The sequence below is a fragment of the Pseudopipra pipra genome, chromosome 20 (assembly GCF_036250125.1).
Source record: "Pseudopipra pipra isolate bDixPip1 chromosome 20, bDixPip1.hap1, whole genome shotgun sequence".
NCBI classification, from domain to species: Eukaryota; Metazoa; Chordata; class Aves; order Passeriformes; family Pipridae; genus Pseudopipra; species Pseudopipra pipra.
The window spans coordinates 8,184,539-8,197,926 of record NC_087568.1 but is presented as its reverse complement, the minus strand read 5'-3'; the positions used below and the strand labels follow the sequence as shown (position 1 = coordinate 8,197,926).

General features: G+C 45.6%; 1 protein-coding gene across 2 annotated transcripts in view; it reads left to right on the top strand.

Annotated features, from left to right (window-relative positions):
• PAPPA (pappalysin 1) overlaps positions 1 to 13,388 on the top strand; it is a 181,679-nt gene that overhangs the window by 81,021 nt on the left and 87,270 nt on the right. For both annotated transcript variants that reach the window (XM_064677104.1, XM_064677105.1), the window contains exons 8-9: positions 9,409 to 9,537; positions 11,124 to 11,215. In XM_064677104.1, the coding sequence (XP_064533174.1) occupies positions 9,409 to 9,537; positions 11,124 to 11,215 (221 nt within the window). The remainder of the gene's footprint in view (positions 1 to 9,408; positions 9,538 to 11,123; positions 11,216 to 13,388) is intronic.

The window sequence follows — 13,388 nt, the reverse complement described above, 5'->3', positions numbered from 1 at the left end:
TGGTGCCAGCAGCAGTGAAAGATCTGTGATTCCTCACTGTTGCGGTTTCTTATGTAACTCTGTAACTGTAGCTGGCACTTGACAAGATCCGCGGCTCCTGTTCTGGCTCGGCTGCACATGATGCAAGAGTAAGGTAGGAAGGGCAGGTTTATCTCTTTATGGCTTTGCCATCCCGGGATGGGGCAGCCCAAAGGAGTTTTTCTGGGTCTGACTTTGAAGGGTGGGATTGCTCTGAATGACCTCCAGCTGCTTCTCTCAAAGAAATAACTCACGACTGTCCCATTTGGGGACAGGCACTTTTCTCCAGGATCAGCTCTGCTCCAGCCAGAGACTCCCCAAGGACTGCTGCTACACTGGATTCACATCTCTGTTCTACCTCTTGGGCAATACACAGAGAGATCAGACCCGTAGACTACAACCAACCCATGTGCAAGTGTCCCTGAAAAATGAACATTAACAGCTGTCCTATTATTATCCAAATAGATACTATTAGAAATTGATATATTTAATCACTCCCAGCCAGGGTGGAATTTGAACTCATGACCTAGAAGTAGTAGCAGAGTTTTCAGCTGCAGAAGGGAAAAAAAAAAAAAAATAGAAGGTCAAACAGGACTTTTCCTGCTGGGCAAAATAATTTATTGCAGGTGAAACAGTCTCAGATATGTGGTAAATTAGGCTGTGCATTATCTCATGGATAATAACTTCTCTCTGATGTTTGCCTTCTTGTGTGCATCTTTATTTTGTGCTCTAAATAAGATAAGAAGCACCAGAAATCTCCCAGGAATAACAAATGCATTTTCTTTGCTTGATTGAGGAAAGAAATATTGGACAGACATGTGTTATGCAACAATTTAAAAATAACTCTCTTGTAAAACTTGGAGTGAGCCTCAAATACCGCAGAAGAAGCAGAAATGTGTTACCTACCTTTTTATCAGTCAGCCAGTACAGCTTTTTTCAGCTACTTTCACTGAACTATTGGCCTGATCATTTCCTGGGCATTTTATTTTAATATATTTTCCTAGGAAATACATTCCGAGTGTCTGTTAAATTTGGAGTTACACTCAAACAGGCAAGCATTTGGAAAAAATGCTGCAGTAAGACTGAAATACCTGTGCTGTCCTTAATACCTTGTTGGATCCAGCGACAGAAAAGACAAGACAAAGGTGTCCAAGGCCAGGTTGGACAGGGCTTGGACCAACCTGATCTAGTGGAGGGTGTCCCTGCCCACGGCAGGAGGTTGGAATGAGATGATCTTTAAGGTCCCTTCCAAACCAAACTAGTCTGGGATTCTGTGATTCCAGGGGTATCACTGCACAGCTGATCCTGCTGCGGGCCCAAGGCACCCATCATGTGATTGCTTAATCTCAGTCTTTCTGGTCAGGATCTTCTTAAATATATGGTGGCATTGGCCATGCCCAATTCCAGCACTTCTCTGGAGCTTTTTGTGATAGGAAGGGCAAGGTGGAAATAAAGCTTCTTCTTCTCATCAAATTGTACCCCAGAGAGGGTGCCTGCAACTGGATACCCCAAATTACCAGCCACTACTGCAAATACTGGCCCCGAGAGCTCAGTGCAGTAAACCAGATCATTTACTCACAATGGTACAGGATTTTTTTAAAAATGTAAGACCAGTTGCAGATGTAATGACAATAGAGGAAATTAGCTCATGATGGGATTTTAGGAAAAGGCTAGTGGAAACATGTTCAGTAATGTTCGGTTATTAAACCATTAGAGATCCCACTGGAGACCAGCAAGTAGGATTTCTCATAATCTGAAGTGGTTTAAGGCAAAACACAGAGCCCCTGAGGAGGGAAATGACAAAATGTTCCTCTGGAATAGTCCCCTCATCTCCTCGCCCGTCTCTGTGTGACAGCACATGATCTCTCTCATGTGTGTGCACACACACAGATCAGCTCCCTCCCTCCTCCTGAGGGGCAGGAGTTCTGCAGCCCCCGAGCCTGGACCCTCCAAAGCAGCATTTCAGAGAGGTGGGATGGTAGAGGTGAAACCAGAGAAAACTGCAAACATATGTGTTCACTTGGGGCCCAGTCTAAGCCCAACTCAAACTGCACAAAATACCTTCCACTGGCTTCAGGAGCCTTCAGATCAGGCGCTGTGTCTGCTCCCGTGGCTCTGTTCACCATTTTGGTGAGATTACAGGGAAACAGGAGGGTATGAAGTTCTGAAAGTCAGGTCTTGGCTCAGGCCTGTTGAAAACAAATCCTAGAGGTGAGGTCTGGATTCGGTGAAGGTGAAGAAGATTATTGTGCCAAGCTGACCACCCTAAATTGGGAAGAGCCTCCTCCTCAAACCCGATGGGCTGAGGGCAGCACCTTGAGTGCTCCCAGCAACAAGCAATCGACAGCCAAAGGTTGAGGGGTGTTTGCTGGGGTCACAGACCCTGTGCAGGGTGTGCATCAGGCGCTTTTCCCACAGTGTGGTCTGAAGCAGTGCTGGATCCCACAGAAATGCTGCCGCTGGCGGTGCCGCACGGAGACAGCTCGGCACAGCCGGGATGTCGTTAATGATGTGAGTAATCAGGAAGGGCTCATGGAAAAGCACGATGCAACAGGTAAAGTTCGTCAGTGCCACTGATGATAATGGCCTTTCCAGTAATTAACTTGTCCTGACCTGCCTGCCCGTTGTGTTACTGTTTTCTCCCTGTCGCACCGGGACACCGGAGCGCTGTCCTCAGGTGGAGGGTACTGGCACCGTTCCCTTGGAATCAGTAGAGAAGTGCTGACTCCCACCAGTTGGAAATAGGGGATTTCTGCATTTCGTGTCCCAGATCTTTCCTTCCTCGGCTAAAACATACCAGCCTTCCCTCCTGGGGTGGCCACATCTGAGCCCCACGTTGAGAAGCGCTCCCGTCTCGCTCAGGGTCTGAGCACAGCACTGAAGAAGCAAACACAACACATTTTTCCCCCTCCTTCCCTGCTTCTAATAACAACCAGGTGCTCCAACACTTAACCTGTGTGCTGCCGTGAAATTGCCTGTCTGCTGCAAACACCCATGTGAGGCCCAGGGCCTTGAGGATCTACTTTATCCCAGGATTTGTAACCTAATCTCAGTGAGATTGTCCATTTATATCAGCCACCTTAAACATTCATGTTTTTGTTGTTGTTTAAACATGAAAGGAGAAAATGGTCTCTTGGCATTGATTTTTCTTTTTTTTTTCCTCTTGAGGAAAAACAAGAACTATCTTTAAGGCCTTGGCTGCAAACTTTGTTTCTTATTAAACATGCTACTGTGTTTTAAATTGGTACCAGGGCAGATACTTGGAGGATTATATCAAAGTCTGCTGGAGTTAATCAGTTGCATAAATATCTATAGGTTTGCTACTTACAAAACTTAATAGTTCTCCTGTGAAGGACAGAAGAAAGAGGTCTGTGTACAAAAAAAAAAAAAACAAAATGTTCAAAATCAAATGTGTTTAAGGTCCTAAACAGGGCCTGGGTTCAAAACAGAGGTGCAACAGCCAGACATGTAGTCCTGAGCCAGGGCCTCTTGTGCAGGTAGGAGCTGGTCTGAGCAGCAAATGCACACCTTTGCACCTCAGAGGATCAGATGAGCAGCTGAGTTGCAGTGGTTTAAACCTGGAGTGTTTTGCTGAGTTACTTGAGGTTTACACCAACATAAGCAACAGCAGAGCTGTAGACTAATTGCCTGGTTTGAATTTGTGGTGGTTATGAGAGTTGGTGGTGACTTCGGTTCACAGAAATATTCCAAGAAGCAAAAGGATATTTTCCTAATAGATTGGATCCCTCGACCTCTGACTCCAATCCCAAATCTGTGGGGTATTGCATAATTGGGAAATGTGGTTGGTGTAGGTGTTAGAGGAAATACCTTCCTGATACATCCAGAAGCAAAAGTTAAGTCTGGCATCATCTTGATGCCCCTGTTTTGCATCTCTGTGAGCACAGAGTCCTGATGGTACAAAATGTACCCACCAAGTACTCAGCTGAGATTATCTGTTCAGGTTGTGGGCTGTTCTGTCATTCTTCCTTGGAAAAACCCTGTTCGGGTTTAAGCTGGATTTGGGAGCAGAAATCCACTGTACAGTCCCCATCTCCCTTCCAACTCATGAGTGTTCATTTAGTCCTTCAACTATCCTGTTTTGCCGTGCTTGTAAACAAATAAATCACAAAAAAGCTGGAGGGCACAGAGCAAACCTGTGGCCCCTCTTGGCACCTGCCTCACCGTGGATAGAGAGAAAAGCCTCTCCAAGGCTGTTTCCTTGGCATTTATGTCTTCTGAGTCAGCTCAGTATCTGAGAGAGAAGCAAGAGAGTTGTTTTGAGGCCTTTGCACCTGCCATGGTGCTGGGCTTATCCAAACAGAGAGAGATTGGACCGCAGCTGAAAAAACAGCCCGGCGCAAGAGCCCGGGATTTTTGACGTCCTTCTTGTGTTTACAACATCCCACCCTCCTCTCTCCCGACTGCAGTCAGGCAGGAATTCTCTTCATTATCTTCTGCCGTGCTTCTCATGCCATTTTTATTAAAAAAAGGAGAGGCAAGGCAAGGGGGAGCATGTGTGAGAGAGGAGGAAGAAAACAGCCGTATTTGTACAGTCAATGGCAATGCAGGAAAAAAGATGGAAGTTTGGGGAGCAGATCTATTTGGGTTGTCCTAAAGTGACCTCATCCTCTGGCTTACTTATCAATTGCTTTTGTAGCACCTGAGCATGGGGTAGTTTGTAAACACCACGGTGTTGATGGATATTCGGTGTAATTCAGGACCTCTGGAAGTGGCACTGGGTATTTTGGAGGTTGTGAGCAGCATGTGGGGACAGACTGGACAGCTCTAGCCTGCAGATGACAGGACAAGGGATGGTTTAGACCTCTGGGTCCTCTTTCTGTGGTTGTATTCAGTCTGATCCAAAGAGTTGCAGATGTGGAAGATGTGGAGTTGCTGCTGTTTGCTGCCAGATTTCCTGTTTTGCTCAGCAAGGCTTCCTTGCTAGAGAAGAGCAAAGGTGACAGTGTTAGAGGGAAACAGGGACATCACTGGCAGACCAGGGCTTGTTCTGGGCTGCAAAGAGATGTCCAGGAAATGTTGTCTTTTGACTCTAGAATTTGGTGGGTATTTAAGGTCAAAGCCAGAGGAGTCCTTCACGAGGACACTTGAGGTGTAGAATTTGGGTGTTCCACATGACACTGCCTGTGACAGACATAATTTAATTGGGGATGCTTAAAACTTCGTCATCTTGTCCTTAGATAACAGGAACGCTGTCTGCTTTCATTGCTGCCTGGCCATTTATCTTTTCATAGGGCAGGAGCTGGGCTCAGCCTTAAGGATATTTGAAATTTTGCTGGAAACAAGTCTTTGCTTTGTGAAAAAACACTCCTGCTGTTATTTGTAGTAGGAAACACATATATGCCATTGTAGTAGGAAGAGAGGCATGGGATGTTTGCTTCCCCTTGATGCTTTCACTGCCTCTTGAGTGTGTGCTGTGCCCTCAGATGCTGAAGCCCCACAGTATGCACAGAGCAGATGTGGTTGGGGCAGTGTCAGCTCTGCTGGAACTCAAGGGCATGTGTGTTTCTTCTATAAATTCAGTGATCCTTTAAACCCACCTTGGTCTGAGTAAAAAAAAAAAAAAAAACAACTTCCCACAGGTATAACTTTCCCTGAAGTTTTCCAGGAACACCCAAACTGAGAGCAGAGGTCCCTCCCCTGGGGGACAGAGCGAGATTAACCCAACTGCCCAGCCTCCCCAGTAAAAACATGAAGAGAATTAAAGGGTTCTGTGTTTCTGACCCTGGATCCATCACTAGCCACAGCAGGCAGGCAAGTTGCCCTCGTGGTGCTTCACACAGCACGTCCTAATTCCCCCTCTAAGCAGGGCTTGAGTCATTGCTTTTTAATAAGAGTCCTCCCCACAGGCGGAAGCTGCAGCGATCAATGCGGCTTACTCGCTTCTCGAAAAGGTCATTAAAAGACCATAGATATAAATTTAAAAGAGTGTTTGTTCACATCCTTGATGTTAAAGATGTTCTTCTCTCTCACCTCCTCAAGTAGCACCGTGCGAAGCCGCCGTGTGCTGGTCCTGCCTGACAGCAAAGTGCCCCTTGTCGCTGTCATTGTGCCATCAGCTCCCGGGGAAGGCAGGAGAGAAAATAAATGCTCAGAATTCACACTTTTATCACCACTTGGAGCGGAGCTTGTCTTGCTGACATCTCCAGGTAGAGTCTGTAATATCGACCTTGGTATGATATAACTATATAGGAGAGAGTAAACTCTTTTTTTTTGTTTGTTTTCTTTTTCCTTGTGCTCCTTCCTCCCTCACTACGGGACCGGATTACTGCACGAAGTATTTCACATATCATGCCTTTAGCAGCTATATTTTTCCAAAATATGGGTACTTTGAAAGAATGTTAAAACTCCTGGTCGCTGCCAATATGATATATTTAACAGTTCAGGAGGACATGAGCATCTCAGGTACCAGTTGTTGAGACGTGAAATGCCACATCCAGCTCAGTCAGCTTTTTGCCACATCAGGCCAGGCTGAGCTGAAAGCTGAGGCTTGACTTTTGAGTTTCTAAGGTGGCTCTTTGGTGCTCCAGTCCAGGCACATCTCCAGCTCTGCCTGTGTGATGCTGGAGGGCACTTTTGGAGCACACGTGTCTCATTTCTGAGCTCCTCTGGGCACGGCTGGTTTGTTGGTGCTGCCCTGGATGTGGCAGCCTGGGGCTCCTCTGCTGTCCCCCAGCGTGGGGAAGACTGTGAAGCTTCAGGTTGTTTCTGCCTGGGCTGCCTGAGAGGGGATTTGGGATGTTTTTCATCCCAAGGATTGTCCCCTCTGGAGATCTGTCTCCCAGGTCTGCTGTTGGAGGACCATATGCCTCCAGGCATTTGTCTTCCCTTTCTCTGCATTTTAACCTAAGACAAGGATATTACCTTCATAACTCATGAGGTATCATGAGCATAAATAACTTCATAGCTCTCATTTTCTACCCAAACTGCAGAGAGGTAAGGAGAGCCAGGCTGTGCAAATACCTAAATGTATGTGTAAGGGGTCAGATACTTTGGGCACCTTCTTTTTCAGACAAGAAATGGCCCTTTTTTGTGTCAGTAAAGTATAAGGATCATCTGTCTGTCACGACATATCATTTCCCCAAGAGCTTTCCATCTTTGAGCAGCATCTTCTTCCATTGTGTTCTCCCAACTTCCCACCCTGCCCATAAACAAATGTGAACTTCTCCTGTTGTCCCTTTGCTTACATGTACACAAAAACACACACAGACACTAAAACACACACGCAGGGACACACTTGCTTCACTTACCCAACTACCAGTGGGTATCAGTAGAAATCATATTAAAAAATCAGAATCTGAACACTCCTATTTTGCATTCAGCCCACCAAAAAGCAGCGTGGCTTTATTTATTTTCTAGCTGTTACAGCTGCCCCAACTGTTCATTTGTTAACAGTCTTTCTCAAAGATTTGAACCTTTTTTGTGGTTAGCAGATCCCCAGTGACAAAATCCACATTTCTGCAAGTGTACTTGTTAATCTTAAATATTTTACGAATGGTTTTGAGACAGAACTTGAGAAATAACTGCCCTGTACTAATCAGAGCCTGGCTCTGCTTTGATTTTATCAGTATATATCAGAAGCTTCTCGCTTTAATATGTGCATTTGTCTAGGAATGAAATCTAGAGGAAACCCTCAGTATTATACAGCAGTGTGTGTTTGGACACTTAAGTTACTTTCCATAATTCGTTTTTTTTTTAACAAAACTTTAAACAAGCCCCAAGGGCAGAAGTTTAAAAATTTTCCTTCTGATTGAATAAACACTCTTACCAATATCTGGGTAGACATCCCCCCAGTCTGTAGGTGAATTAATATATTGTTTGTGCTACATGAACTCACAAATTTAGCTATTAGAAGCCACAGACTGTTGCTGACAGGAATAAGGTGCTGAAGGAATGAGAAAGCCAGTTGTGCTTTTGTCCCACTGAGTTCCACTCCCATTTCACTGCTGTATTTGAACAAAGAATCAGATCCCAGTGCAATTTCTTCAGTGCCAGTTATTTTGCAGGCACAGTATCCATGAGAAACAGCTTTGTTGTAAAATATAATGTGGGATATTGGAGTTTAAGTCATGCTTGTTAATTTAATGAATGCTGTAACAAGATACTTATTTCACCTTGAAGATTGAAGATTTCATTGATACCCACATCAGTGGCTTTGCTGCTCTGTGTAGTAGATGTATCTCCTCCCAGTACACACCCCATTAATATGTGCTTTTTGACCAAGTTCCTGTGACAAAAAGACACTTATATTACTGTCAGTAATTGGGGCAATGTGAGTGTGGTAAGCAGAGGACTGGCAGGGGTTAGGGAAGAGCTGGGCTGCCTTATGGGCCCTGCAATTAGCCTGATTGATGACTTTGAGCAAATCATTTTGCCTTCACTACTCCCTGGCTTTACAGATTGGATACAATGAGGATAAGGGTAATGAGTTCCTTTGTGGAAGGTTTTGAGTTTTGATAATGTAAAAGACATTGTAAAAGAGCTAAACATTTTTATTAGGCTTATATTATTCCTGTATTGCATATAAAAATTACTCTTCGTTTACAGATGCACAGGATTTGGGTTATTATGGCTTTGCATAAATATGTAGCAATTTGCTCATTCTTTCTGTGAGTATTTCGATGCTAATACCATGATCCAGTGCTGTTGTGTGGATCCTATTTTTTTTGCTCACTCTACTTTTTTAAATACCCATATGCAAAGCGGATTATTTATTTATCTATCACTGAAACATCCCCAGTCCCATTCTGTCTTAAGCTAATAGTCAAGTTCCCACTGGCTCCAGCTGCAGTTGGATTGAGCTCAGGGCTGCTCAGGAAATAATGAGTGTTTACAGGGTATTTTAAGTTGCCTAAATGAACTGTGCCACAAACTTGCTGGTAATGCTGTCCCTGGTGTGACAGACAGGAGCAGAAGTGTCCAAGGCTGGACACAGTGAGGCGCAGGGCTGGTTCCTCAGGTGTTGAAGTACATGGACTGTCAGTAATGCTCTTAGTGTTTCCCACTGCACATGGTGAGGATTGACAGTGCCATGGTGCCAGTGCAATGCCATCCCTGCAGTGGGTGTGAGCAGCAGCACAGCAAACTGCATGATTTTCATCAGGAAATGGTTTAGCTGCCAAATGTTCAAGAGTTTGCACCTATTTCAGGGCTGTGCATAAATCAAGCGTGGACAGAGCTGACCGTGCTCACAAGGAAAAGACACCCAACCAAAAATCCATCCCATCAAAAAGAGGCAGGAACATTCAGAAGACCTGAATGAACCAAACTGTGCTTTTTTTAGCATCCAACCCCCACTTCAGTACCTCCTTCTCTGCCCTTTGCTGCTGCCTTTGTTGTACCAATCACTCAGTATCTGCTCTTGCCTCGCAGGGAGCTGAGTGACAGGACCACGTACACGTACCAGGTCGTCATTGTTTCCGGGATGGAGGAGAGTGAACCTTCCCCTGCTCTCGTCTATATCTCTGGAAGTGGATACTGTGGAGACGGGATTATCCAAATGTAAGTCTGGAGCGAGCAAACAGATAAATCTGGGCACATCTACTCAAGCCAGAATCAGAGACTAGAAAGGAACAGATGACCTCTGATGTCTCCTTAGTTCAGGCCAGCTCTCCTCTGTGGATAATGACTCGTGCTGATGATTACCAGGATGAGGACATTTAATTGTAACGTAGGCCCTGCTATCCTGGCACCAGGAGATACAGACAGAGATACAGATAATGGAGCCCAGACAGCAGGATCGATAGGAGAGTCCACTGTGTGCTGTTTATGCTGTTTGTCCATGCATCTGTATCTTTATACATGTAAATGACATTTCCTATACAGGGCTGAAGTAAGTGCTGGAAAAATCCACACGGCCTTGGATGCTGCCCTTACACTTGGTGTCCCCTGTGTCTCACAGCTGGGGGACAGGGTAAAACCCTGCCACGTGTTGGGCCAGGTTCCTGGTGCAACCTCTTGTTTGACCGTCCACCAGAGCTGGGATGCATTTGGAGGTGATAGATTTGGCCTCTGAGAATTGCATGTTCTCAATCAGCTCCCCTCTGTCACTGGCTGCCAGTCCCCAGGCCACTGAAAATGTAAAACAATCCTTCACAACTGTGTTAGGGTTTATTCTTTTACTATGTTGGCCCTTAAGGCCACTGCTTCAAAGCTTCCTGGCATTAGGTAATTTAATTATTTAAACTGTGGAAGTAACAACAAGCAAGTGCTTAATCCAGCCAGTGTTCTCTGCTTGGAATAATGCTGATCAGCAATCACACAGCACAACCCTGTCAGACCATACACCTGGCAGCAAATATTTGCAGGATGAGGCCCAACAGGCAAGGAAATCAAAGAGAACAACCAAACAACATATGAATCCAGGGCAGACTTGGAAAGAGAGGTGGAGAAAGACAGATTAATTCTGCTTTACATAACTTTTCTGCTACTGTTATGTTTGCACATTCCTCAAACATCACTTGTGGCTTTGCAGCAAGTGTCAAACAATAGCTGAGCTGCCTCAGGAGCGAGCAGGAACCAGACTGTGTCACAGCTTGGTTGGTTGTGGCCCCACTTGCAGCTGTGGCAGCCCCTTTCTCATCTGGTTCCCACTCTTTTCCCCACACGCTGCTGCAACCGTGGGGGCTGGTCCAATGACACCACCTGCTCCCTGTCAACCACTCTCCTCCAAGTGCTGTCACCTGGAACAGCCCAGCACCAGACTTTAAGCCTTGTTATTCCCAGCTGGGGTCACAGTCTGGCCCTTCCAGATTTAATACAAAGAGTTTCAGAGATTCCTGTTCTCTTTTTCCCCACCTGCTGAGCTGCAGCCACACCAGCTATGAAGGAAGTTGCTCATAACCTCATCAGAGAACAGCAAGTGGTATCCACATGTGCAGCAGAGAAGTGGCCAGGCAAGCCTGTGGACCAGGAATGATGAAACTCGGGGCTGGAGCACAAGGGAGGATGTATTTTAGGGGTTGGCATAGAAAGCTGTTGTACTAGTTTTCAGGACTTTGGGGTTCTTCAGCGGGGTTGCAGCAATCATGGGAATGATACTATTTGCCGTCTGACTGCTTTTTTGCATGTGTGTGCCCTGCCTGCAGAGAACTGGGGGAAGAATGTGATGACATGAATAAGATCAACGGGGATGGCTGCTCCCTGTTCTGCCTGCAGGAGTTGTCCTTCAACTGCATTGGTAAGTCCAGCTCGGAGCCCTTCCACTCACGGTGGGCAACACCTCCATGCAGAGGGCAAGGAAAAGAATTGATAGTATTTTCAGCACTTCCAGCTGAAGAGTTGTCATGGAAGAGAGAAAAAAGGTGGAATTTGTAGGTTTGAAAGGCGAACATGTCTTCCCAGCTTCTGGTCATTTTGATGGGAAATTGGTTCTGCTGGCTTTGAAACAGCCTGGGACTTAAGGCTAAGTCAGCCATTGTGGGACTGATCCAAAGCCCATTGAAGTCAGTGGGTGGTTTTCCACTGGCTTCAATAGGCTTTAGATCTGACTACGTGAGAAGACATGAACTGATTTTTTTCTGGTAAACAGGAGGAGGAGTGAAAGGGGAAGGGACTGAGACCAGAAGCAAGTCCAGCTGAGGTCACACCTCCTTTGAGTTGCAAATCAATATCTGAGGATCAAAGGTCTGGCTAATCCCCTTTTTCAGAGGTGAAAACTACTTAATCAGATTTCATTTGCAAGCCTGGTTTGCTCTGATTAGCAAAAACCTGTAAGCACAATGGCCGGAAGATGCTCGAGCTATCGGGGATAGCAGGGCTGCAGTTGTGAGCTTTACATATTTATTAAACTCTCTAAGAATGCTGGGGACAGAGAAGGGAAATGGAGACCAATTTACACTGCACCTTCTGTGGGGTAGCCCCACGATGTGGGGTTGCTTTTCCCAACCAACAGGGCTCTGTGAGGTCTGGGAAAGAATGAATCACACAGAGCTTCAAGAACCAAAATTAATGTTTATTAAGGGTCGGCTTTTTCTCAAGACATTTTATGAGAGTCCTTATCTGGACTGACCAAGAAAACCCTGTGTCCCATGTAGTGATCCCATGCCTTCAGCTCAGGGCATTGGTCCTAAGCAGATAATAGGATGTTGGCAAGTCTGAAATTTGCTCTTTTTGGCAATCTAACCATTATCTCTTGTGCCTGGAGCAACATATAACAGACCTCACAGGCACCATGTTTCCCTGGGGTGGTAAGCTGGGGACTGGTTGGCTCATCAGAACAGCTACATTTTTACTTCAGCATCCCACACTGTGAGACTTGAGGCCTGATTTGTTGATGTGCTTATTTACGTTTGTAAATAGCTCTATTGAAATTGAGCATATTTATGGTTGAGGCTAATTGTGACTATTGGTGGTCTTGAAGTTACGTTTGTGTTTCAAGTAACTTGCTGCCTTAGAGCCTCAAGCACTTGAAAGATGTTAGTCATAATATTTTGAAAGTGAGATAAACACTTACGTAAATGTTTTGGGTTCTCCAGAAGTCAGGCGTAGTGTGAGGCTGGTTCCAGCAAGGGTTCGAGCTGGAGCTGGGTGGTTGTATCTGTATCACCCTGCTCACCAGCAGGTCTGAATTCCTTGCTCCAGGTCTGCACTTTGACCACATCCCAGTGTTTTATTTGATTGTTGGTTCTCAAACAGGTGATGTGGGCTGGGCGGGAGCTGCAAAATGTTCCAGATAGGTCCATGGACAGGAGTAAGAGTGGGGTGTCCCAACCCTTGGACCACACAGTGGTGTCCTGCCAGGGGTGTGCAGGAGTCTGCTTTATGCCTGTGTACATAAAATCATAGAATTGGTTATGCTGGAAAAACCCTTAAGATCATCAAGTCCAACTGTATCATCCATCCACCATCATCCAACCATCCATCCATGGTCAACCAACACGTTCATCTCCAGGACCAGCAACGGGGCTGGTTAAGAGTGTGGAGCAAAAGCTGTCTGACAGCAAAGTGATTGGAAAATGAAGCAACTGAAACACACACGTGGATTTTTCTATGCCATTATAGAGGAAGTGGTTTTTCAGATTTGCTTGTGTTGGAAAGGAAAGGGGAATTCCAGGGGTGAAAAGTTGTTTGTTTGTCATGAGCTTTGGAAGGTTGTGGGTTTGCACGGGTCCTGAATTACAAAATGATATCAAATTGCCTGTGAAATACCAAATCCAGGGACTCAGTTAGATGAACCAAACGAGCTGACTCAAAGGGAAGGTGCAGGCACACAAATGCTTTGTTGTGAGCTGTGGTGGTGGGACTACTGTGGTGTGGAGATCTCAGTGTGTGAGCAGGGTCTGCCAGGGCAGAACTGCTGCTGGTTTTTGCAAACACTGCCTGCATCAAGTGTCTAGGACAGGTTCACAGAA